This window comes from Podarcis bocagei, assembly GCF_964188305.1.
Source record: "Podarcis bocagei genome assembly, chromosome: 7".
NCBI lineage: Eukaryota > Metazoa > Chordata > Lepidosauria > Squamata > Lacertidae > Podarcis > Podarcis bocagei.
This window is the reverse complement of record NC_138132.1, coordinates 712,262-726,403: the sequence shown is the minus strand read 5'-3', so window position 1 is coordinate 726,403 and position 14,142 is coordinate 712,262. Positions and strand designations below refer to the sequence as shown.

At 53.9% G+C, this 14,142-nt stretch overlaps 1 protein-coding gene across 3 annotated transcripts in view; it reads right to left on the bottom strand.

Moving 5' to 3' along the window:
- Positions 1-4,945: 4,945 nt before the first annotated feature.
- Positions 4,946-14,142, bottom strand: part of DHX34 (DExH-box helicase 34) — a 163,470-nt gene continuing 154,273 nt past the window's right edge. For all 3 annotated transcript variants that reach the window (XM_081200170.1, XM_081200172.1, XM_081200171.1), the window contains exons 9-17: positions 13,187-13,288; positions 11,938-12,156; positions 10,080-10,253; positions 9,813-9,930; positions 8,570-8,676; positions 8,100-8,369; positions 7,207-7,386; positions 6,848-7,001; positions 4,946-5,498 (exon numbers count right to left, since the gene is read on the bottom strand). In XM_081200170.1, the coding sequence (XP_081056296.1) occupies positions 5,365-5,498; positions 6,848-7,001; positions 7,207-7,386; positions 8,100-8,369; positions 8,570-8,676; positions 9,813-9,930; positions 10,080-10,253; positions 11,938-12,156; positions 13,187-13,288 (1,458 nt within the window). In that variant the 3' untranslated portion in view covers positions 4,946-5,364. The remainder of the gene's footprint in view (positions 5,499-6,847; positions 7,002-7,206; positions 7,387-8,099; positions 8,370-8,569; positions 8,677-9,812; positions 9,931-10,079; positions 10,254-11,937; positions 12,157-13,186; positions 13,289-14,142) is intronic.

The following is a 14,142-nucleotide window of genomic DNA, read 5'->3' as shown; positions in this document are numbered from 1 at the left end:
ATGGCCGTCTGTCATGGACCCTTTAGCTGAGATTCCCGCATTGCAAGAGTGGGTTGGACTAGATGACCATCGGGGCCCCTTCCAATTCCAGTTCTCTGATTCTCTTTTTGACAGACACTTTGGGCTCCAGCCTTCTCACCCCGACCCCACCCCCATCACCTGCCAGGAGATTTTGGGCCTCCCAAGAATTTATTAATATAAAATCAATTGCTCTGAATTATTCACCAGGCATCCATTAAAGATGCGTGATCAACTCCCGCACGGAAACCAATGTCCCCACTGTGGAAGGACGTGTGGATCCAGAATTGGCCTCCACAGTCAATTATGAATTCACTGTTAAGGCCGTGTTCATGGAAGACAATCTTATTCAGCGATGAGGGATCACCCAAGAAGACGGATTTCATGGAGGGAGGGAAGCAGATGAGGCTGAAGGGGGCGCTGAGTGAAGCTGTAATTGAGCCACACTTTGCCGGGAGTGAGGACTCTGAGAAGCACCCAAAGATTTTGCAGCACTCGTGGGCTCCCAACGGAGCAGAACCTTGGAAGGGCCAGGGTGGAAAGAAGAAAGGATTTCTCCCTGCCTTGCAGTGTTAACCTGTGGAACTGCCTCACACAGGAGGCAGCAATGGCCACCAACGGAAATGGCTTTAGGGGAGGATTTCAGAAATCCAGGCTGCAGCAAAAGCACAACACAGCGTCTACTTTTGGTTTGGCCACAAGGCTTCCAGCTGAGCCCCTTCTTTGGCTCTGACTTGTACCTCCACGCAGCAGCAAGATTTAAGTATTTGCATCATCATCATCTGGGTCCCAGGAGAGCCTCTGCTGCACAACCCCCCTGCCCCTGCAGCCTCCTCTGCCCCCCCCCCGGTTGGCATTGCTGGGGCCGGTTGCCCAAGACTCTCCTGAAGGAGAAGATGGAGAGGAAACCCCCCACCCCCCCTGTGTTTCCACAGCTCTCCGCCCGCCCTGCTAGGCCAGGGTGAAGCAGAGGCTGTGACTCCTTCTCCTTCTCCTCCTCCCTGGGCGTCCTTCCTTTGCCCCCCCCCCGGCCTTGGCACCCGGCCCAGCCCTCCCTCCCTCCCTCCCCAGAGGTCTCAAGCATGCAGAAGGCCAGTCCGGCCCATAAACAGCACCAGCCGGGGAAGGCGCATTATGCCACATTTATGGGCCGGCCATAAAGCGTGAGCACTCCCTTCTTATGAGGTGAGCCTTTTGCCTCCACTCTTAATGGCAGGTGAGCTGAGGGGCTTTGACTGCTGTGATTAAGTCTCATGGGGGGGGGAGTGGAAAGGGGGGGACCTCCTTCTGTGGCTCCGATGGCTTCTCTCAAGAGCACCAGCCAGGCAGAGGGGAAGCCAAACGGCAAGAAGCCAGATAGACTTGAGGGGCCACGCCTGGCTCCTTGGGGTGCAGAGGTTCGTTGGGGCTGCCAAGGGGTCTGGGTTCGGTGATCTGCAAGTCCTCCTGTATTTTTATCTTGTGAGCTGCCCTGAGACCTTTGGATGAAGGGTTGGGCTAAATGACCCTCAGGGTCCCTGACTCCTTCTTCTTTGGTGATCCCTCATAGCCAAGAATGTCTTCCACAATCAGGGTCTTAAAAGTGAGTCCGCAAGTGACTGTGGAGGCCACTTCTGCATCCCCACGTCCTTCCACAGTGGGGACATTGGTTTCCGGGCAGGAGTTTGCCAAGCGCGGCTTCCTCTTCGCACGTCTCTCCCTTGCGTCCTGAGTTCGAGTGTCTTCAACGCCCAGGACACCTTTGGTCAAGGCTGTTCTCCAACTGGAGCACTCGCAGGCCAGTGTTTCCCAGGTGTCAGTGTTTATACTACATTTTTTTTAGATTTGCCTTGAGAGAGTCTTTAAGCCTCTTTTGCTGACCACCAGCATTACGCTTTCCATTTTTAAGTTCAGAATAGAGTACACTGGACGCTCAGGTTGCGAATGTGATCCATGCGGGAGGCACATTTGCAACCATCAGCGTTCGCAACCCACAGTGCCGCGTCTGCGCATGCGCTGGTTGCAATTTAGCACTTCTGCGCATGCGCAAAGCGCGATTTAGTGTTTTTTCGCATGCACGAGCTCTGAAACCTGGAAGTAACCCATTCCAGGTTTGGTGAGGTGTGAAAACGTGCAAGCTGAAGCGTATGTAACCCACGGTATGCCTGTAGTTGCTTTGGAAGATGATAATCAGGCATCTGCACAACATGACCAGTCCAACGAAGTTGATGTTGAAGAATCATTGCTTTGACACTGGTGATCTTTGCTTCTTCCAGTACACTGATATTACTTCTCCTGTCTTCCCAAGTGATGTGTAGAATTTTTTTGGAGACACCTCCCTGAATCCACAGCACTCCTCCAGGGCCAATTTCATAGCTCACCTTTGAGCCCGTGATGCTCAAAGTTTGGAGAGAGATTTGGGGGGGGGGGGGGAATTGGTTTGCTTTAGCAGTGCAGCAGCAGCGCCACCTCCAGGACCAAAGTGGATTTGCAGTGCATGTCGGCAATGGAGAAATTCAGCAAAAGTTGCCAGCCACCGAAAATATTTCCTGGTGGGGCTCTGGAAGAAACGCTGAAACGGACGCAGTTTCTTTCCGCTGAACAGGTCAGTGGGGGCGGGGGGAGCGCATTGAAATCTGGCAAACAGAGACGCTCAAGGGGGGGGGGCTCCTTCCCTGCACGCAAGATCACATTCTGACATGCTCTGCTCCGACCAACATCCCAGCCTCCCTTGAGGAACGGCTTCAGTTGTGGCCGCGGGAGAGGCAAAGGCCCCAGAGAAACTCAAAGAAAGGCCATTTCAAAAGGTGTGGAACTCCCTCCCACTAGAGGCAGTGTTGCAGGAATTTATGGATAGGTTGGGGGGGGGGGGGGTTGCCCCTCCAGCAGATGTCATGCACATGCAGCCCACTACCAAAATCAGCACAATCACTTTTGTGACTTTTGTGACTTGTCCCCACAAAACACTTCATCACAGTTTCTTCCTATCCATTCAAAGGGCCTTTGCTGTATGATACCAAATGTAAGAATTCACTGATAAATATATGTACTGGCTCACTGGGAAAACTTCAGAAATTCCTATAGACAGGTGAGCTAAGCTACTCAGCAGCCCCTCTGCCTGAGTGATAATCCCTGGCCTCCTGATACCTGAGTGCCAGACAGGTAGCCATTCCAGAAATAACAAACCCAGATGAAGACAAAAGGGTGGGATTAACTTGGCTGGGAAACAGGGAAATGTAAAGATCTCTTTTGTTCCACTTGATGGGTGTTTGGTGGAGGGCAAGGGGAACCATGGGGCAGGGTCCAGGATGCTCAGATTACGGCCACCAGACCTCCCCTGTCATGATGTAACCATGATGTATGAGTGATGTAGTTTGGGGGGGGGTGTAACATGGGGATTAGCAGCTAATAAAAGTTTGGGGGCTCTTTTGTTCTGGGCTTCCATCTTGTTCCACCTGGTGGCAGGTGGGAGTCCTGTTGCGACAGTCTTCAGTAAAGACCAAGCCGACTGGCTGCTGTTTTGCTCTGGTCTTCCTGGCTGGGGTCCTTGTTTTTTGTCCAAGGGAGCCCTCAGATTTCTCCGTTAACAGCAGAGACGGCCCCAAACCTGGGTGGCTTTGGAAGGGGACTGTAGAAATCCACGCAGGAGGGAATTCATGCTATGGGGGGCTATCGGCCATGATGGCTCGGCTCAGGGGAGACGCAGCAATGCTTCTGAATGCCAGGAGGGGAGAGTGTATCTCTTGCCAGTTTCCCACAGGCAACTGTTCAGCCGCTGTGAGAACAGGATGCCGGGCTACATGGTGTTACGGAATTTATGTAGACATCACACACACACACCCCAAAATCAACACAATCACTCCTGCAAATGTCCCCACAAAATACTTCATCATACAGTTCCCCCCAATCTCTATTCAAAGGGCCTCTGCTGCACATTACCCAATGCAACAATTCACTGACAAATTTATCTCTGTACTGGCTCACTGGGCAAACTTTAGAAAGTCATATAAAATTGCTCCAGTATCGGATTTGCGCCGTTCCAACTTTGTTCTGTTCAGGGAAGGAATGTCTCCCAAGGGGGGAGCCTGGGATGTGGGCAGCCATAGTCCCCCAAGCCTGAGACCAGGTACTCAGCAGTGCCCAACAGGCAGCCATCCCACAGTCAATGGCAGAGCCTCCAGGATGGATTAGGTCTTCGGTCAGGACAAAGGAGTGTGGTTACCCTGACCAGGAAAAACAGGGACTTGTAGATGTTTCTTCTGCATCACTTGATGGGTGTCTGGTGGTGGGCAAGGAAAAGTTGGGGGCAAACCTGCCTGAAAACCCCTCCCTCTTTGTGACCTATGTGTGATGTGTCTGTGACGTACGCATGATGCGTCACCAAAGGTCTTCACAATGGACCACAGGCCAGATCCAGGAGGCTACTCTTAAGAAAGCCCCAACTGTCGGGGAGGGGGTTGTGAAATCCCCAAAAAGGATGTTACTTTTTTTCTGTATGCCACAACAGCTGCGAGATATTACTAGCGAAGAATTGGAAGAAACAAGATTTGCCAACTATCGAAGAATGGCAGATGAAGATGAAGGACTATATGGAATTTGCCGAACTGACCGGGAGACTCTGAGACCAGAGAGAAGAGATGGTGGAAGAAGATTGGAAGAAGTTTAAGGAATATTTGAAAAAAAAATATGTTAATATTTAAATCTTAGAATAGCTTTGGAAGTGGATACAGGCTGTAGGGTTAGAAGTAGAAGATAGTGTATTTTAAAATAGTATTATTTGTAAAGGATAAAATGTGAAGATTATTATGGTAAAAGTAAGGGTGATTAAAAAATGGTTAAAAATATGATATATGTAAACTGCTAAAGGTGAGGAAAATGAAAATCAGATAGGGGGGACTTGGGGAAGCTCACCTAACAATGTTTGGAAAAAATAAGGACAAGACAAGAATTTGTTTGTATTGTTTGTTTTTCCGTTTGTGTTGTTTAATTGTGTTATAAAATGAATTTTAAAAATTGAAAAAATAGTAATAAGAAAGACCCTAGTGTCTCTCCACTGGTGAAGAGTATTTTTCTTCAGTATTGCTCTTGATCCCGGACGGACTCTTGGATGTGGGGAAATCGAGGGGCCCTTTGCTCCAGGGTGGCACCCCCTAGAAGCCACAAGGCAGAGCCCAGCTCTTTAATCAGAGCCACACCTTTTTATTTACACTCTTCCAGGATTACCCCCCCCCCAAAAAAAATGTCCAGGCTCAGGGCAGCTCAAGTAGGAAGGAGAGGGGCAGGGGGTCAGTCCGTGAGGCTGAGGGAAAGCGCCAGGGGGAGGAAGAAGGCGACCCCCATGCCAGGCCCCCGCCAGTGGCGCTGTTGTCAGGGGGGCGCCTGGTGCTGCTTCCAGTGGCGCAGGATCTCAGTGGGCGTGAGGAGGAGGCTCTGCTGGCAGGCGGGGCAGTGGTACGGGCGCTGCAGGGCAGAGGTGCCTGATGGGGTCTCCGTTTCCTCTTCTGGGGAGGAGCAAGAAACTTGTGAAAACTCACACAAAACACAGCGCCCCAAAATGTGCAGCGGGGGGCTCCCCTTGCTCCGGGTCTGGAGGCTGCAGTGTGATTGCTGACGGGTGTGAGGCCTTGCCAGCACTTCAGGGATCTGTGCTGGCTGCCCCTTTGCCACCCGGCCCGGGTTCAAGGTGTCGCCGTTGGTATATAAAGCCCTTCACAACCTGGGACCAGTTTGCCTGCAAGGTCGCCTCCCAGCAGATATTTACCCCCCCTCCACCGCTTCGATCCAGCGACTGCTGCCTGGTGATCTCTGCTCTGCATTTGTAAAAGCGCCATGACTGAGCGTGGCAGCGCCTGCACTGCGGAACTCCCTGCCTCTTGAAATCAGGGAGGCCTTTTCACAGCACTGCCCCAAAACCTCCTTGCTTAGACGAGGCTCCGCAGGCGTGTCAAGTGCGGCTGCGAATCCTGGTCTGCTTTTGGTTTATTCTTGATTTTGAATGTTTCCAAGAGTCGTCTCTGGCGGTCCTTTCACCCTCTCTGCAAACCGCGCTGTGGAAAACCTCGCGGGACGAAGAACCGGAGCTCTTCTCTCGCAGAGAACCTGACCTTTTATTTCCCTTCCCTTCCCTCACCCGCTCTGAGACCCCAGAAGCCAGACCAGCAAGAGGGATTGCTGCGCAGTGAAAGCAGCTACAGTGGTGCCTCGCAAGACGAAATTAATCCGTTCTGCGAGTCTCTTCGTCTAGCCGTTTTTTCGTCTTGCGAAGCAACCCTATTAGCGGCTTAGCGGATTAGCGCTATTAGCGGTTTAGCGGCTATTAAAGGCTTAGCGGCTATTAAAGGCTTAGCGGATTAGAAAAGGGGGGGAAGGGGGGAAAAATTGCAAAACTCGCAAGACTTTTTCATTTTGCAAAGCAAGCCCATAGGGAAATTCGTCTTGCGAAGCGCATCGAAAAACGGAAAACCCTTTCGTCTTGCGAGGCATTCGTCTTGCGGAGCACCACTGTATCCTTCTTGCTGTTCTGGCTTCTGGGATAGCTGCGCAGCCTGCATTCGCTCCAAAAGACGCACACACATTTCCCCTTACTTTTTAGGAGGGAAAAAGTGAGTCTTATAGAGCAAAAAATACGGTAAGTGTTTTAAATTTGTTGTTAGCTGCCCTGAGCCCGGTTTTTGAACCGAGAAGGGCGGGGTATAAATAAAAATTATTATTATTATTATTATTATTATTATTAGAGAACAAGGTCCCTCCCAGCCCCCCAGAAAGTAAGACCCCCCTGCAAGCCCCCAAACTGCAACCCCTTTGGGGAAATGCCCCAGCGACCTCCCCCTGCTCCCCCCGCGGGGCTCACCTTCCTGGCTGGGCTGCTCCCCTTCTTGGCCTGGGGCCTGGCAGGCCTCCTCGTGAGCCAGGCGCTCCATGGGGGTGAAGGGCATGTAGAGGCCGCAGCGAGGGCAGGTCCAGAAGCTGCGCAGGCAGTCGCTGTACAGGTCGCCCTCTGTGCCCTGCGGGAGACGGAGGGACCAAGAGGGGTTGGCGCCACCCCACCCCCAGGCAAGGGAGGGGCAGGCTCCGCGCCCCACAGCCAGGCCCCGGCCTGCCCCCTCGCCTGCCCCCCCTCCGCCCCCAGAGGACAAAGAGCGCTCCTGCGCCGCAGAAGGTTGGGCTACGTGGCCTCTGGGTGCCCCCTCCCCACTCCCCTGAACTCACCGCCAGGCAGTTGAACGTCAAGAAGCTGCCCACTCTGCAGCCGCCCTTCTCCTTGTCGGGGGCCACCTCCACCCCCTGGAAGAGGCCGGGGGGCACATCCCCTCCCCCAGAAGCCCCCTGAGGACCCACGTAGAGGTTCTGCTGCTCCAGCGGCATCAGGCGCCGCAGGCTGTGGGGCACCTGGGGGGGGGCAGCAGAGGAATCATTATTATTAGTTAGTTAGTTAGTTAGTTAGTTAGTTAGTTAGTTGATTTCCCACCCATCCGGCTGGGTTTCCCCAGCCACTCTGGGTGGCTCCCAACAAAATATTAAAAATACAATTAAGCATCAAAGGATGGCAGGGTTAAATTTCCAGTGCTGTCTCCTCCAAAGCAGACCGAATCCACGCTCCATCGCCCTGACCCTGGAACGTCTCACTGGCCAGGGAATCAGAGAATGGGTGACATCATCATCATCATCATCATCATCATCATCATCATTTCATTATTTCATTATTTCTACCCTTCCCCAGCCACTCTGGGCAGCTCCCAACAGAATATTAAAAATACAATAAAGCATCAAACATTAAAAACTTCCTTAAACGGGGCTGCCTTCAGATGTCTTCTAAAAGTCAGATTTATTTCCTTGGCATCTGGTGGGAGGACGTTCCACAGGGCGGGCGCCACCACCAAGAAGGCCCTCCGCTTCTGGATCTGGAGGCTCAGTGAGAACAGCCCCGCTGCTGCACCTGGGGTCTCTAGGGAGATGCCCGGAAGCAGGATCCAACCTCCCCTCCTGCAGTCTCCAGCCACTTGGGGCCTCCTGCATGGAAGCCAGAAACCACAGACATGCCCCCCCCCGGCCCAGCCGCCCCCCACCCGCTTCTGCCCGCCCCGCAGGGCCCGCAAGCACACCTCGGCCTTCAGGAAGTCCAGCAGCTCCTGGGTGAGTTGGCGCACCTGCCGGGCGCTGGGCCGCCCCTCCTGGGCCTCCTCCCCCCGGGCCCCTCGGCTCTCCAGCTGCCGGTCCAGGACCTTCTCCCAGGAAGCCCGGAGGCGGAGGGCCGCACGCAGCAGGCGGAGGGCCGCTTCCGGGGAGGGAACCCGCAGCTCCAGCCAGGAGTCGGCCACCAGGCGGGTGCAGTCGCCGTTCGTGTCCAGGGAGCGGGCCAAGAGCAGCAGCGCCTGTGAGGCAGGGGGAGAGAGGCAGGATTGCAGGGGACACCCAGGGGTCATCCAGCCCCACCCCCTGCGAGGCAGGAGTCACAGCTGTGGCATCCTCAGCAGACAGCCGCCAGAGCTCTGCCAAAGAGCTGCCCGGGTGTTTGAGGGGAGGGGAGAGGGCCAGGACGCCTGGGGCCCCTCACTCGGGGGGGGACGATCACCTGAAGAGCCGGCAGGCGGAGGCAGTTGACCAGGTAGGGCTTGTTTGTCTCCAGCAGCGAGACGAAGGCCAGGATCTGGTGGCGGCTGCTCAGGCCGTCCTTGGCATCTGGAAAGAGGGAAGGAGAGGTTCACAGGCTGCCCCACCCTCGGCCCCAGCAAGCTCCTGTCACCTTCTCATGGAGCTTCCATGTCCAGAGGCAGTCTATCTCACTTCCTAGGTTCTTGTGGGTATTTTTGACCACATGGTGAGAACGGGGTGCTGGACTAGATGGGCTGGAAGACCCCATAACAGGGCTGGTCACGCAGCCACCTTCCCTTCTTCTTCGCTTTAGTCCACCTTGATGTCTTTTGCTGTCTGCTGGCTCTCAGCAGCATCACACGGGCTCAGTCCCCACGTGGGATGAACTCTCTTCTGTAACTACAAGCTGAAGTCTTCCTCCAGGGAACCAACTGTGAGCTGAATGTGAGTAAACTTATTATCATTACTTTTAAAGAAGATTGTTGTGTCTTTATTCTTGTTAGGAGGGAGGAAAAGGAAATTTAACAGGAACAAAACCCAATCTGGACAAAGCCAGACTGGAATGCTTAACTCCAGGCATAGGCAAACTCGTCCCTCCAGATGTTTTGGGACTACACCTCCCATCATCCCTGACCACTGGTCCTGTTAGCTAGGGATGATGGGAGTTGTAGTCCCAAAACAGCTGGAGGGCGGAGTTTGCCTATGCCTGGCGTAACTCAAGAGATTCAAACGAATCTACCAACTGGCTTCCTGCTATATACTGGGGGATGTGCTCTGCTAATGACAAACCAGCGTGAGTGAAGAAGGATAATATTTAATCAATATATCCTCTCCTACTATCCACAACATTCCCCCAGACTGGAGGCTGAGCTGGATGGGTCCGCAGAGCAGGCGCTCAGACCAGCATCGCCGTGGGGCTGGAAGGGACCCCAAGGGGGCATCCAGCTCAACCCCCTGCTTTGCATTCATGGCAGGTGGGGCCCCGGCCTCTGCCTAAAAACTGCAGAGAGACCTCCTTAAAAACCTCCAGGAATCGGCCACCCACTTCAATTCCCGCTTCAATCAAACTCGCACTCGCAGCCCTGGCTCCAACTTTCCCCCACGGCTGAGTTTGCTCATTCCCACCCAGTACAGGATCGTGCCCCGCCCCACTCTGCCCCCCCGGCCCAGGATGCAGGAGCCCCCGATGCCTGGAGGGGGGGCGGCAGGGGGACCCCTCTTACCTCTCTGCCCCCCACGTTCCAGACCCCTTTCCTGTGCTGGTTGCAGCAGCTCTGGGGAGGCAGAAAAGACGCTGGTGGGGTGGAGAACGACCCCCACCTTCTCCCTGGTGTGGAAGATCTGGGGAGCAAAAAGGAGGGGGGCTCAGCGTGGGGGCAGGGGGCAAGGCGCCCACACGCAGACTGAGGGTGGGGGGCTGCTTCCCGAGACCCCTCCTCACCCAGAGACCCCTCCCAGCTCCCCCCACCCACAGGGGCCCTGGCACTCGCCTGGTCAGAGTCCTTGCGGGTCTGGTTGAAGGGGTCCGGCACGGCCAGCTGCGGGTAGAGGCCGCGCCCCAAGACCAGCTGCAGGAGGGCCAGCCGGCCGGGCGACAGGGCCTGCCCCGCAGAAGAGGCCGCACGCAGCTCGGCCATGTCGTGGCGCAGCTGGAACTTGACGTCCTGTTGGGGGGGGGAAGCAGGAGGATCAGGGGGGCCGAGGTGCGGGAAGAGATCCCCACGGACCTAGGGACCGAGGTAGGCTGCCTCTGGACTGGGATGTAGTGATCAGATGGGATTACTATCAGGAATTATACCATATTTTTTGCTCCATAAGATGCACTTTTTTCTTCCTAAAAAGTAAGGGGAAATGTCTGTGCGTCTTATGGAGCGAATGCCTGTTCCCTGGAGCCAAATTGCCCAGGGGTGAAAAGCAGATCATACTTTTTATTTTTAAAGAGGGAAGGGGGTGTTGAAACAAAGCCGCTGATTGTTTGCCGATCGGGAGAGAGATAAGGGACGCTAGAGATAAAGGAGGCTGCCTGGGAGGGGGAAGGTAAAGACAGCAAACTTGCAAAGGGGGGAAACAGGAAGACTAAAGCAATAAGGAGAGAAATTGGAAGAAAAGGAGGAGCAAAAAACTTCTCCAGCTAAGGAAAAGACACTAAGGCAAACAAGAGGGAAGGGGGTGTTGAAACAAAGCCGCTGAGCAGCTGATCGGCAAGGGATCGGGAGGGAGATAAGGGACTCTAGAGATAAAGGAGGCTGCCTGGGAGGGGGGAGGTAAATGCCCATGGATCCTCAGGATTTTTGCATTGGGTCGCCCCAAATTCACCATCAGATCACATAGCATGTCCATGGCTACAGCCTGCACCCAAAAAACCACACCCCCACTGTTTTGTGGGGCCGCAATGGTGCAAAAACGTGGTTACAAAGCACGGATCCACATGGATCCTCAGGATTTTTGCATTGGGCTACCCCAAACTCACCATCAAATCACATGTCTGTGGCCACAGCATGAACCACAAAAATCATACATCCACTGTTTCGTTCAGAATATTTTTTTTCTTGTTTTCTTGTTTTTCTTGTTTTCCTCCTCTAAAACGTCTTATGGAGCGTCTTATGGAGCGAAAAATACGGTGAGCTATGCCTCTAGCCGTTGTTTCGGCGATGAAAGCATGGCATTGACTGGGTTTGATTCATTGGCAATAATTTCTGATCAAGCCCCACAAGCCTCTCCATCTCTGCCATTTCCCTCTCCTGCCCATTTCTCTATGTCTGACAAGCACAGATAAGCATTCTGGGACACAGACCGGTTGCCGGTTGCTGCCCCAGGCACCCCAGGCCATAACGTGAATAGGTTACTTTGATGTAGTTTGTTAATCTTGAGGGAGATCTTAGGGCCAGGAAGAGAGTTCACAAAGAGATGGTCAATTCTACCCATCCTTCCTCTCCTGTTTATTGCTGTTTAAGACCTCCGGGTTTGCTGAATGCATTCCTCCTCTAGTCCTGTTTTATTTACTCTCGGATATGTCTGCATGCTCAGAGTAGTCTTTGTAGTTAACAGGATTTCTCCTGATCTGACTTTGTCCTACGTGGGGGCTTTGAAATGCTCAGATTGGTTCTTACGGACACTGTGTCAAAAGTTCTTTTGTGAATAAAACGACCTGGGCTGAGGGGTGGAGAGAATTATTATTATTATTGGCACCCCTCCCAGAGTCTTGCTGGTCAAGCCTGGTGTGTATTCTATGAATCAGAGTCCAATCCCTCCTTGCTTTGGGACCCCACACTGGGAGGCTCCATGGGAGCAGAGGAAGAGCCCGGCTGCCGGGCCCCCGAGGGGAAGGGACCCCTCCGGACCCCTCACCTGGATGTCGACGCCGCGCTGGGGGTCCCCTTCCCCTCCCGAGGAAGAGCTGCCCCCCTCCTCCTCCAGACGCAGCACCTTCCTCCGCCGCCCCTCCCCCCGATCGTGCTCCCTCTTGATCCGCTGCAGCTCACGGCGCTTGCGGTGGCGGCTCTGGCGGGCGTGGGTGTCGCTGGGGCGGGCGGGGGGCTCCAGCAACCGGTGGTCCCGCAGCAGATCCTGGCAGAGAATAACAATTACTACTACTACTACTACTACTACTATTATTATTATTAATATTATTATTATTATTATTATTATTTAGGGGCTTCTAAAAGTCAGATTTGGGGACACGGGTGGCGCTGTGGGTTAAACCACTGAGCCTCTTGGGCTTGCCGATCAGAAGGTCAGCGGTTCGAATCTCCGCGACAGGGTGAGCTCCCGTTGCTCGGCCCCTGCTCCTGCCCACCTAGCAGTTCAAAAGCACGTCAAAGTGCAAGTAGATGAATAGGTACCGCTCCAGCGGGAAGGTAAATGGCATTTCCGTGCGCTGCTCTGGTTCTCCAGAAGCGGCTTAGTCATGCTGGCCACCTGACCCGGAAGCTGTACGCCGGCTCCCTCGGCCAAGAAAGCGAGATGAATGCCGCAACTCCAGAGTCGTCTGCAACTGAACCCAACGGTCAGGGGTCCCTTTACCTTTACTAAAAGTCAGATTTATTTCCTTGACATCTGATGGGAGGGCATTCCACAGGGCAGGAGCCACCACTGAGAAGGCCCTCCGCCTGATTCCCTGTAACTTGGCTTCTCGCAGTGAGGGAACCACCAGAAGGTCTTCAGAGCTGGACCTCAGTGTCCAGGCGGAACAATGGGGGTGGAGACGCTCCTTCAGGTATACTGCGCCGAGGCCATTTAGTGCCATGGACCCCTGCCACCTGCCCACTCGGTCGCAGAGCAGAGCGGGGACACTGGCCAGTGCACACCTCCTCTGCACCGGAAATAGCGTTTGCGCATGCATGCGCACACTCCAGCCCACCGCAGCATATGTGGGACCGTGAACCGGCCGAAGCCACAAAAACTTTGCCGACTCCTGGTGCAGAGCATGCACCACTCTGGCGAGACAGTCTGCAGGCAGGGAGGGTCTCATCCTGCGCACCAGATGAAGTTGGCGGACAGCTTCACTGGACACAGAGGGATTGTGCGCTGGGAAGGGGCACCCCAGGGGCCACGTAGACCAACCCCTTGTCCTCCCCTCTCCCAGATTCACACCCACCTGGAACTGGCGCCGCAAGTTGGCGGCTTCGTAGAGCCGGTGCTCCTCCAGGCCCCGCCGGCGGCACCAACGGCGGGATCCGCTCCGATTCTCCGATTTCTCCTGCCGGACAAGAAGGAGATTCGACTCCGTCAGGACGGACCAAGACAGACGAAAGCGGGGACAAAGGCCAGAAGAGAGAAACTCAGGAAGAGCCCCGGTCCTTTTCGTCGGGGATAATTCAGACTGAAATTCCCAGGTGTCAAAAAAGGTTATTTATGTATGCCGCTACTGCGGTCCATGTTTCGTTAGCCGAAAAAATGGAAAACGAGCAAGGTCCCGACTAAAGAGGATTGGTAACTTAAGTGGACAGAATATGCAGATCTGACATATAGAATAAGGAAGCAAGAAGAACATATGTTTAAAGAAGATTGGAAAATGTTTGTTGAATATATGGGGGGGAATTCATAGAATCATAGAATCATAGAGTTGGAAGAGACCACAAGGGCCATCGAGTCCAACCCCCTGCCAAGCAGGAAACACCCTCAGAGCACTCCTGACATATGGTTGTCAAGCCTCTGCTTAAAGACCTCCAAAGTAGGAGACTCCACCACACTCCTTGGCAGCAAATTCCACTGTCGAGCAGCTCTTACTGTCAGGAAGTTCTTCCTAATGTTTAGGTGGAATCTTCTTTCTTGTAGTTTGGATCCATTGCTCCGTGTCCGCTTCTCTGGAGCAGCAGAAAACAACCTTTCTCCCTCCTCTATGTGACATCCTTTTATATATTTGAACATGGCTATCATATCACCCCTTAACCTCCTCTTCTCCAGGCTAAACATGCCCAGCTCCCTTAGCCGTTCCTCATAAGGCATCGTTTCCAGGCCTTTGACCATTTTGGTTGCCCTCCTCTGGACACGTTCCAGTTTGTCAGTGTCCTTCTTGAATTGTGGTGCCCAGAACTGGACACAGTACTCCAG